At 41.0% G+C, this 12,546-nt stretch overlaps 1 protein-coding gene across 2 annotated transcripts in view; it reads left to right on the forward strand.

The window, feature by feature from the left end:
* LOC113155046 (oxysterol-binding protein-related protein 10) overlaps positions 1-12,546 on the forward strand; it is a 48,192-nt gene that overhangs the window by 20,698 nt on the left and 14,948 nt on the right. The window contains exons 5-6 of one of the 2 annotated variants that reach the window (XM_026349524.1): positions 1,904-2,101; positions 9,805-10,045. In XM_026349524.1, coding sequence (XP_026205309.1) covers positions 1,904-2,101; positions 9,805-10,045 — 439 coding nt within the window. The remainder of the gene's footprint in view (positions 1-1,903; positions 2,102-9,804; positions 10,046-12,546) is intronic. The other variant, XM_026349525.1, reaches the window with a different exon arrangement.

The raw sequence follows: 12,546 nt of genomic DNA on the forward strand, positions 1-12,546 counted from the left end.
CCTCCTTTCCCTTTTCCTCTTTGAATCTTCTTGGTCGGACAGCTTTCTGTTCCCGTTTAGTTAAAGGCTGGGGGCTCTGTGCCAGATTTGGAGGACGAAACATCAGCATATTTATCTGTTTGAACTCGTGAAACCCTGTTCCTTTTCTGCTTACTCACAGCCAGTGGCTTAGCTTTGCACAGCACAACAGTGTTGCTCCTTTAAGTTGATTATTTTGTTAAAGCAATGTAAAAATTACCTCTTTACTATGACTCTGTTTGTTCTCACATATATTAATGTAATTTCTTGCCTGTCTGATAAATGCTTGTGCCCTTTTATCATCTAAAAGCTGCAGACAACAAGCAGCAAGCAATTATCCCTTAATCATGCCTGTTATGTTGCGGCATATGTTTGATTTCCTTAGTTACCGCAGAGTAAGCAGCATCACTCCAGGTTGTTTATCTTCTGGTGAGCAGTGCATTGGACCGGAAGTTGTTTATCTGATCTGTTTTATTTTCACACGTGATGTGACCGGACCTCTGTGCTCTTCTGAGAGATAGATCTGTGGCGCCTTGCTTCTCTGTGCGCTGGTGTAAACTGATGGCGAGCACAGACAGAGGAGACATACTGGCCTGACATCGTTGGCTGTGTGAGCACAGAGGGCAGTGAACTGAATAGCCGAGTCACAGAGGGGAGGAGGAGGAAGCTTCAACATGAAGGACGTAGTTTGACTTTAGCTGTGCACAGAGAAACAAAACCACAAAGAGGATGACTATAGCTTTTCGTAATACTGAGTCAGACCTCGCTCTTCAGTTCCAGTGGTGGCACCTATTTCACTGATTCATGTTTCAGTAATAATAAATTGCTATGAGTGATTTTGTATTTAAGTTTTATCTCTACAGTAAGTGGGAATGTGAGTGTGTAGGTTGACATGAGCTTCTTTTGATCATCTTACACCTACATTTGAGCAGGTATTGCTTCAGTTTTAAAACCTACAGTGTTGAAGAGTTGGTGGAAATTGAGACACTTTCTTCTGCACCAGTCTGATAAACACTGATATTTACATAGTGACACTAAATTAGATCACGTCACCCACATACATCTGCCTGGCCATTGTAACTGTAGTAACAAAGTTGTTCATCATAGTGTTCACATTAAAGTTTATAACGATTCAAACTGACTAACATCTGTTTAATGTATGTTACAACACAGGCAACAAATAGGAGTTTTACTGATGTTTTGTGACAAATGACTGGTTTAATAACTTTATTAACCTGCATTAGATTATGAAAGAATGTCTTCTGGATATTAATGGGTAAAAGTCCCCACCTCTTGTTAAAAGGACCTCCACGCTGAAGGAAAGATGCAATGATTACATCAGCTGTAGAGTTTTTGTGTGTATTTTTAGTTGTCATGTGTCTCTTCTTGGTCGTCTCTCAGCTCATTTTGTCTCATCATGGTAATTTTGTGCATTTTAAATGAGCTCTGTAATTTCCAGACTCCAAATATTAAGTCACGTCCTGCAGACGTCCTCTCTGGTATCCATCCTTGATAGTGGTGAAAGTGGTTGTCAGATCATTAGTCACATTATGCTTGTGGATGTGTGATCCAAGCTTGGATAACTTTCTGCTGTCTTACTTTGCTGATAGTAAGAGATTCACAAGGTCAAAGTGAAGGAGACAACAAATGTAAATGTGTGATACAAACTTTTCTATTATACAGCCCTGTATCTGTCACTTCAAGTAGCTTGAAAGTCCCTATAAAACTATAAAAGAACCCTACAAACAAAATGTCTTGCTGTCTGCACAGTGGGTTCCTGGAGTTCGTTATTTATGAGCTAACTTTCCACTACCCCACACCTGTCATGGTTAAATTCCCACACAACTCTCTCTCCTTTTGTTTGAATCCCACCTTCCTCTCCCAGGGATCATCAAACTCTGGTCGGACCCGTAGCTTCTCCCTCCTCCCCCACCTAACCCCATCTTCATCCCCGGCTTCCCAGAGGCACCTGGGCCACACGGCCTCAGCCAGCAACATCGTCACCATCACCCATCACAAATCTCCAGCTGCAGCTCGGCGAGCAAAGATTCAGTACCCAGGACGGCTGCAGGAGGTCAAAGAGGTGGGTGTTGAAGAAATAACAATATTTAAAACACTGGTCTCTAGACTTGGAAATCAAAGAAGACTCGTAGGCGTATTTTATTTGATCTTTTTGTATTTAAAGGAGTTGTTTAAGGCAGATCTGTCTTATTTTCATAATATTGGCATAATATCTGTCAGTTACTGTATAACTTTAAAGTCACCAAATATATTGCTGCGGTGTAGAGACTTGTGTTGTGGACTAAAATTTAAGTTTGCAGTAACAGTTTACCTTTATAAAATTCATCTGTGAGCGTGTTTAATGAAAACTACAGTGTTAGCCTTTGTAGTATGCACTGGCTTGTGTTGTGACAGTGTTTTTATTGCATTTTGCTGTGTTACAGTGGTTATATTTAATTATTAACTAAGATGAGGTTTTCAAATCGATAATGTGACAGAGGGCAACTTATAAATCACAAAGCTGCAGTTTAAAAAAAAAAAAACATTTTAAATGCCACAGATTTTAAAAGGGATTTAATAGCTCTGAGACTGAAATAGTGATACAAGCATCCACTATCTTGTGTTGAGGTTCTGGAAAACAATAAACAAATTATATACAATAACCAGGAAATCTGGTGTTGTACAAAGTAATATTGTTTATTGAAATGAAATTACTTCCTGCTTGGTCCCTGGCTGGACAATGAACACAGAAAAGAGGAGAAAGGGCAACATCATAATAAATTACAACGCACTGTTCACAAATTAATAACCTAACATTGATATTGAATATAATAAGAGTTTCAGTTTAGTCCACAATATTTCTTAACTGTTTAACACCGCTTATGTAGAAGGAGTAGCGTGAGCTGTATATGAGGTGTTTAGGGGTATCGCAGAGTGTAGGTCATGTGTGTTCAGAGGCCAATAGCATCCAACCCCTCACAGCGCAGCCTGTTGCCTCACCCAACACATCCTTGGGATGTCTAACATGTTATTAACGTTTCATAACTTATTTTTAATTTCACAATTTACATGCACTATAGCGCATGTAAATTGCAAAATTAGGCAGTGGAAGTGCTTTTCCTGTCAAACAAATACTGTGATAATGGAACTGTAACACAGGAACGATCAACACAGGTGTTCATATTAAAATCTGTTTCTCTAGTTTGGACAATTTTACATTAATTACTTTTTGAAAACAATGAGTCAAACTGAGGGATTTGATTAATACACTTTAGAATTTGATTCTTTTAGTTTTTATTATTAGCTTTTTAGATTAATTTCTTACCATACAAGTGGACAAGCTATTGAGGATATGTCTGCTTTAGCTCGGAAAACTATTTATTGTTTATAATTGGCATCATTGTGCCTTGTCTATTAACAGCAGATAATAACCCCAAAGACAGAAGAAAAATATCCAGCACAAGGTGTTTTGTCCTTTCTAGTCTTTTGAATTAAAGTCCCCAAACTTGTGTGTGGCCTGTGTGTCCAGAGCCTTGGCCCTGGTCTCAGGTGGGATACTGGTGCAGTGAGTTCAGCAGATATTTCTGGATTCCTGGCAGGCCCGACACTGGCTGCAGCGTTTCCAGTTTTTACTGTAAGTTCAGCCTTGTTGGCATTGGGTGTGAATCAATAATGATTAACACGGCTATGACGGAGGGCGGGGCTGTACAATATCTTGTTGAATCAGGGTCGCTGTGGTGGAGTGTGTGCAGTGATTAACATATGGCATAACATTTGTAAAAGTGAGTGTCAAGAAGAAACTGTGAAGCTGATAAACGGAGAAAAGTGACAGCCAACTCATCCATAAAGAACATTTAATATTCCTTAACACTGCTGTGCTGCTAAACCCTGAATGCATAAAATAAAGCTGGTACATTTTAATAGTTTTTTCTACTATTTCCAACAGTTTAAGTAGAGAAAACTGCGAGTTAATTAAAAATCCTTCCACTTGAAAGTTCCCATCAATTTTTGACTTCTTGAGTTCAAATCCTCATTAATTCTCTCCGCCTCAGTCTCCAGACCTGTCGGTTCTGGTTACCACTTTGTTGTCATCCGCTACATCTCCATACTCTCAGCACAGTCATTCACTATTGTCTGCTTATCTCTAGAGGAGATTGTGTTTTTTTTTTCCTGCCTCCTTTTTAATAGCCTGCCTTCAGCTGGTTTATAATGATTAATTGTGAAAGATTAGGCTTGAAGTTGGGTTTGCGAAGTGAAAATGATAAAGACATGATCGTACGCCTGACTGGCAAACTATGGAGCCATTAGCTGCAGCATTTTAGTTTCACTCTGTTGTTTAGAGATGAAATGTGCTTTTCGGATCGTTGCCAGGCAGCTGTGCATCTGGCTGCTGAATTATGGAGATAAGATGACTTAGCAGATAGGGAGGTGGAAGAAACGTAGACAAGGAGAGACAAGAGCCTTTCTAAATGTAAAACACTTCTGCCCATGTAAACTGTTGGTACAAAGGTAAAAAATAGAAGCTGACAGGGAAGAGGTTCATGTTGTTTGAGCCGCACATGATTCTCATTTATCTCACTGGTTTTTGTTCTTGGGCTGTTTAGGTGTAACTTTATAAAATATAATTATTTTATTCTGTGTATAAATTGTCTCTTTAATTACTCAATCAAGCCAAAATAAAAAAAGTTTTATTCTACAAATATTCTATGAAATATTATATATAAAATTCTATAAGCTATAGTATTTCATATAGTATTTATATAGAAACTGATTTGATTGCAAGTTTCTTCCTCATATAACATTGTTGTTTTCTTTTTTGCAGCCACCTTTCATTTCTTTTCTCTGTCTTTCTTGGCCTTACTTCATTAATTGTGTTAGATCAGAGTACAGATTAGCTCTAAACTGCTGCTAGGAGTTAAAAATTCAGCAGGTCATCGTTAAATTGCTGATTTTGACAGATAAATTGTCCAAAACTGTTCAAACACTGACATGATGTGACATGAAGAACAAAAGCAGCAAGTCATCACCGTTTGAGAAACTGAAACAGTAGATGTTTGTCATCTTTTCTGTTTCGGCACATTATCCATATGCATTTCTTTTTTGTCGTCGTTCGGTCACTGGGCACATGATTTGACATTTCTTTTGAACTGAAGGTTATAGGGATGAAAAGACAATCTTTCACCTGTAGCTATCTGATCCTCACTCTCGCCTTTCATTCAGTGCTCATCTTATCCTGGGACAAAGCAGCTTTGTATTGTGTTGAATGTCCTGCAGGAGAAATAAAACTGTGCCTAATAATAATCTCTAGTAATTGACACTTCACAGTAGGATCTGAGCACCTTCTATTGCAGTGGTCTTATTTTCTTTAAACTGAAACAGTCAGGTTTACACTGGCAAACCAAAAGCTAAACACTGCGTTTGAAACATTTGCCTCAGTGGTTCATTCGACCCCTCCGCTTGTCATTCTGGTGACACTCTTGGAGGAGCATCAATATTTCATGCAAAGCTCTTACATTCATGCATTTCTCTGCTTCTTGAAGACCTGGTTGGCTTTAAGTTGTTAAATTTCCCATTCAGATTCGGCATGCTGCACGTCTACCTCATCTCACTAAGAATATGGTCTCTAAATGAGTCACTTGGAGACAGCGACTGGCGATCAGTGTGAGCGGAAAGCAATTTTTCACCTCTCAGGAGCAGAGTCTGTCTTCCTCAGACAAACTCTTGAGTAAACACCGAGCAGATGGTGTGATCATTAAGCAAAACAAACACTCTTGTGGCCCTTGTGTTGTCTCCACGTGGAGAAACCAAGGCCTCTCTCTGATGTGTGAACGCTGTGCCGTTCGGCTTCTCTCATTCCTTTTGATCCAGAAGAATTGGTTGCTGCCTCCTGTACGCAGCCAGCACATAGCTCCAGTCTTTATCTCTCTTCATGTCCACTATTCCTTCTTCTTCTGCCTCTAACTGCTTTCTCTACCCTCTTGTGTCATTTGTTGTTTTCCCTGCTTTATTCATAACAGGACCGTAAATTTGTCTGACAGGTTTGGCACAGCACCGGGGGGATGCTGGAGTTGACAGTAAAGGAGTCTGCTCGCTCTGGGAGTTATGCATCATTGTACACACTAGAAACCAGAAAGCTGCTGTGTGCTGATTATCAGCGGATTTATGGTCAAACAGCAGCATCGGGATGTTGTTTTGTACAGCCTATTTATTTTCTGGTCACTTTTGCTGATAATATTCAAACATACTAGTCTGTCTTTCTGTGAGACTCACCCCCACCACTCCTGCTAGTTATTCACACAACTTTTTCAGGCCCTTTTAAGACGTTCATAGAGGGAAAATGGTCGCTGGACCTCAGTGAATCTCCACATGATCTGCCTGCTCAGTTCTCCCCTGTTGCTTTTCATCCCACCAGCACTCACTGAACCATCCTCACACCAGGCAAACAATGCAGTGTGAGACCAGCAGCAGCAGGACAGAGTTAGGGATTATCCAAAAACATGGTGGTTGTTTGAAAAAGTAGAAATACTCAGATCCACGATATCCTGATTTTAAATATAGGTAAATCCCCAAACCTTGGTTCCTACATTTCCCATAAGGCCACTCAGCAGTCTCATTCATCAGTCTCTGCCTGTTAGTGTAAATGTCCATGTCTTTCAAATTCCCCCCAGTTGTAATACAGACCAAAACACAAATGCAGCGTCTTCCTCTGACGCTCCTGGAATATATTCAGGGATTTGAGAATGTGAAGCTCAAGTGCAGACTCTAAATCTTCCACATTGTGTCAGCAGTCATTTCAGTTCCTTGTGAGCCAACATTGACGTACTAAGATATCGGTGAGGTTATGTCTTGAATGTTCAGGCTGTTGTCCTGTCACTTTCCATCCATCTGTCTATCCGTGCGTGCATCTGTCTGCTCACTCAATGTGTGACGGTGGGAGTCAGACAACATCACCGTCTCTCTTCAGCCTGCTTGTCAGAGCCGGCTGATGTGAACTCATCAAGAGCCTTGAGTCTCAGTGTAGCAGCACCACTGGGCTCTTATACTGCCACGGCAGAGCTGGATCACTGGGGTTATGCTATTTCTGGAAGCAGAGCTTTTCGTGTTGGCTCTGTGAGCGTGTGACGACAAAGCCCTCAGACTTAGCTTTGTAACAGAGGTCTGTGTTCCATATATGTATGTTTATTGTGTATATAAAACTGGATGTAGTCTACAGTTTGTGTTGATATAAAAGGAAAACATTCACATTTAACACGTGCTTTTCTGGGTGTCTGGGTTTGTAAGGTTACTCATATTGCCCACATGAGGTCACATTGTATTTGCTGACATGGATGCTCATAGAGAAATGCTGTGTATGTGTGTGTCCTTGTGTAGTCAGGTGTTTTGAGACATGATGCCTTATTTTATAGCTGACTTAAAATATTCCTGACCTCATCCTTTGTCTCTTTACTTGTACCTTATGATTAAAATTCCTCTTCACCCTATGCATTTTTCTATTTTTGGGTAAAAATGTCATGTTTTGATTACAATACATCAGAAAAGTGGCTGCATTTTAAAAAGTGCACTAAGCCACCATGAAACCCAGTGAAATCTGCCGTTTTTGAGTTTGATATATATATTTTTAATCGCTTAAGGTTGCATAGCAACACTTTCATTGCCACTTGAAAAATGCCCCCTTTAATTAATGTCGAGTAGACACTAAGACAGTTTGGATTTCAGATTTAATCAGTGCAACACAGATGCAGTTCTTCTGAAACTTGAAAAAAGGTCAATGATATGATGAGAGGTTTGCAGGTAAAGTCAATATGTGAATTTGACTGGATCACCTAAAGTTTGGACACACATTTTCATTCTTGTCAGTCACAGTTTGTTATAATGGTAGATTTTGAGGCACAGTATGCTTTGGATTAAAGCCTGACACTCTTCACTTAACTGAATGCATCCCATTTCTATCCAGACTTTGCTGAGACATCGTGGAGCCCAATACTTTTGTGGTTGGGTCACAGAATTTGTTTGCTTCTCGATGTACACATAGACCCTTTTTTGAATCAAATGTGCACAGTCGAGTTGTGTAACTCTACTCCATTGTTATGTGAACCTTCCTGCAGCTCCTGCAGATCTTTTTCAAGTTGGAAAAGATCCAGGTAATTGGAGGTATAATTGAGCTTAATTTTAAGTTCATCTGCCAGTTGCTTAGAGGTTGGTGTCTTTAAGTGTTGAAGTGTTTAAATGAGCTCATCAGCTGTACGACAGGTGAAGAGTAAGATGCACAAACTTTAGCATTAAGCTATAGCCATATTCTAATAAGAGGAATAAGAACTGTTAGCTGTGATATTTTTTTATAATGAAGAATGTAGAAAGGCAATAAACTATTATATTCAGTCCTTTATGAATATTTGAAGTGCAGTAAAATTATGTTCATTATGAATGGGACACAGAAACATTCAGTCATTCAGCTGCAACAGATGAAAAGCTTTAGTGCAATGAAACGGCGAGTGCTCATTATTTGAAGAGTGCTGTGGAAAATATGGTATCAATGTGCTAAACATCACAAACCTATTTATAACAAGCATTAGAAACAAAAAATTGAGCTCCATCTACCCGAGGTTCTCAACATCCGACTTGAGTAAATAGCTGAATAATTGGACAAGCTCTGTGCGTTTTACAGAAATTCCTTTACACGAATGTCTGTGACACATATAACCCTCCTGCAGCAGCTTCCAGTGACTCCGAAATAGCTCCGTGTGCTGATTCAGGGAGACAGATGTGCTGTTGAAGTGTGTATGGAGGATGTGTTTGTGAAGCCATACAATATTAATGAATAGAACATTTCCAGGCTGATAAACAACCCAGATTCATTAGCCCCAAGAGAAGCTTATTACCCGCTAGCGAGAACCAACTTTGTCTCCTTCCTTTTGTGATGCATTTAGACTGTGATAGGTGAGTCATACCAAAATAATTTTCCGTGTAAGAAATGTTGTGTATGGGGGAGAACTTTTCTTTTTTGAAGAGTTTTAGCAGTTTCTTTCTTGGCACAGTCATCTCGGAGCAGATGGTTGTTGGATCAGTTGTCGCCTGTAGTCAAGACTGAGGTGACGCCAGTGGAATTAATACTTACTTGTATCACTTCCTACACACAAGTAAAACCGTATAAATGTATAAGACAGGGAAAAATACAGTGTAAAGTTATCTGTTCTCACAGACATCCTCTACTCATACAGTAAATTATATCTCTTAACTGCATCTTTTACTGACTTGCTAACATTAAAATGCCATTTTCAAAGATCACATAATTATGATTGCCTTCTCTGTGCTCTAAGAACAAAAAACTAATCTTATATTTAATGATTTCATATTACATCTTATCATAATTAAATGTCAGACATGCACTACTACTAATTAGGTGTGCAATTCACGAGTCTAAAAACAGACAGACTGCATGTGTCAGTCGGTTCAAGATATTTTTGGTCTTTAATGCAGGAAATAGTAAAAGTTTGTATGTATTTGGAGAATTCTTAAGTCAATGTACTGTGAGGGATAAAAGCACTGTTTAAATTTATGTTGTAACATGAAATTATGTATTGTGGGTTGTGCATTGATTGTGCAATGTTGATATTAACTTCCCAGACTTCCTCACGATCCTCAAAGTGGTTGTTAATGATGCACTGTGGAGTACTGTCCAACTGGGGGTAGCTAGAAAATGCATTTACAGGACAGGACAGGAACCATATTGAGATCAGTAGCTGTTGACTGTGTATTTTAATGCCGTATATTGCTGTTGTCCCTCAGGTGATGTCTCAAGCAGAGGGCCAGCAGAAGAACCTGGTCCAGTCCATTGACTCTCTACCCACCAGAGGCCCTCTCTCCTGTCTGGACCAGGACCTGCTGCTGCTCAAAGCTACGTCTGCCGCCACCCTCAGCTGCCTCGGAGAGTGCCTGAACATCCTCCAACAGACCCAGAGCCACAGCCAGGTGCCCCCTCAGTCCCAGGCCTCGCAGAGATACCACGCCGCTCACGGATCCCCCTCCGGTGAGTCCGTCCTGGGCCTCGTTCCAGTGCTGCTACTGGAAGCCCCAACCTCTCAATCTTCTCCGTGCCCCTTATCTTTCCAGTCCCCTCCTCCAGACCCCAGTACCAGTGGCAAGAGCCAGTTGGGGCAGCTGGACTGTGGTTCTTGTCCGTGCCTGACGGGTCCAATGAACTTCAGTGTTTGTAGTAAATGTTGCTGAATGTTGCATTTGTGTCTTAAATAGTTTTTATATTTCTTTATTCATGCTTTTTGTCATAGTTCGTAGTTAATAGCCTTCTGTGTTTTCTTCCCATTCATTATTGTGTCTCTTCAATGTTGTCAATTGCATCTGAATGCCAAGACTCCGTCGTAATGATAGTGCCAAGGACAAGCATGAATGTGAATTTATCGTCTGTGTTGTTTACAGAATACTTGAAAGCATTTGAGACTGTCATCCTACATGCATGTCAGAAAGAAATCAGGGTTTATGTGTGAATGAGTAAACCTTCAATATGCTGAGTAATACTATGCACTTCTAAATATCCTCAAAGGATTGAGTCTTCGCCAAGGGAATCCACACTGGTGCCTAAAATGTCAGACCTCTGCCATGTTTAGCCCTCTCTGTGCCAGATCACTATGGATCCAATAAAGTTGTTTCGATTTAAACCATTTGCAGCCTGAGGGTCGTTGTATTGGCATGAGGCAGAGGATTAGGCTTAGGAGGCACTTCTTAAAGGTGGAACCATAACACAAGTTAGAGTTAAGATAATGTGAAATACATCGACCACTGTGGAATAACAATTTATAAGAAAGTGCAGAGCAATGTTTAAAATCCATTTAGAGTCTCCTGGATGCTAATAAAATAAATGGAGTGCTTATTTGAAGAAAAGTTCTGAAAACCTATTGACTATTAAAGTCGCTGCTAATAGGCTTGAATGGTGGCTCTGAACATTTGCAGCTTTCTGAAATGACTCAGTTGTCATTTTGGATTTACAGTAATTACACTGGATCCCGAAGTAAAAAAAAAAACACTATGCTGTATGCTGTCCGAACACGAGCTGTGGTCAAGACGTCTGCTGGGAACTGAAATAGGTGATTTGAAACACTTCCTAGCCATCTGTCTGTGGAGGCATCCAGGCATGTCCAACTGGGAGGAGACACACAACAGACATGGTGAAGGGATCTAGTCTTGGATCCTACGGAGAAGCTGGATGATGTGGGCTGATAAGATGGTTTGCTTAACCTGGTGCTGCCACGTGACCTGATAAGGAGTGAAAGAAGGATGAATAGTTTTGACATTGTTTTCGTCACGATTCCTGGTAACTGCTGTGAATCTAAACTCATGACAGCTGCTGTCCTGCAAATTAATAAGCTACAAAATTTTCAGAGCCGTCGTTTAAGTCCTACAGGTGCATGGTTTTGATGGACTACTATAGCCAAGACGTTGTGGTCCAACTTCATCTTTGACTGGACTCTTTGGGTTTGGTTGGGTTCTAGATGAGATCCCAAATCTGCCGGTCCTCACAGTTTGTTGGTCTTCTTTTTGCGCCAGCAGTCACCCCGCCCTGTACCTGTTCTTCAGACAGGGGGTGGTGTGGAGTGGGACCACCAGGCCGCAAGTACAAACCTCTTTCCTTCCGCTGCCTGGCTGATAAGTCGTGTGGGGGTCCAGCTGCTCCCCGCTTCCGGCATGTACCCCCAACACCTCAGTGAGGAGTTTTTCGTTAGGCTACTCTGTTTTTTCGAGTGATGGGTTGTGTAGGTCACCGGCATGGGCAGCATCCAGATTTAATGCAGCTGATAAAGGAAGTGGCTGGCTGGCTGGCTGGTCGGTTGGTTGGTTGGTTGATTTAATGGTTTTGTTACGCCCACACCGGGAGGTTCTCGCCACTGCATGGGCAAGACAACTATTTGAAAGAGAGCCGAGCATGAGGTTGGACTGAGTTTGGCTGGCACGTTGGTCCCTCCGGGCTCCTGTTACTACAAAACCCGAGCAGCTTGTTTGAGTCAGCTCTAGTAATTGCTAAGAGAGTCGAGGAACTTCAAGGATCTTTGTGAACTCCCACCGAAAACCTGCCAGTCACAAGCCAGACAGCGTATTATCAGCTGATGTCACCGTGGATCTTTGCTGCTCGCTGTAGCTCTTATTAAATCCCCGTTTCCCTCCCCTCTGTCACTGTCATAAACAGCTTGAAGCCCAACCCTGTGTCTCTCTCACTCACCCACTCACCCACACGCAGACCCACAACATTTTCCTTTAAGGAAATTAAAATCCATAAAGGAAATTTACTTTGCCAACTATCCCTAGTTGCAGCATTTTAAAATAGGACAAGAGGAAGAAGTAAGAGTTGGATGTGAAAGCGTTGCGAAACCTTTATTGATGTCACAGCCCAGAAATGGAAGGTAAAGCCATTGGAAACATCTATTGCATGAATGTTTGTATCTCCACTGTTCGATTTGCAACAGGCTTCTAATTCACCTGCATGCCTCTATCCAATGGCCCAGACACCCCTCCCTCTGC

Source organism: Anabas testudineus, chromosome 11 (genome assembly GCF_900324465.2).
Source record: "Anabas testudineus chromosome 11, fAnaTes1.2, whole genome shotgun sequence".
NCBI lineage: Eukaryota > Metazoa > Chordata > Actinopteri > Anabantiformes > Anabantidae > Anabas > Anabas testudineus.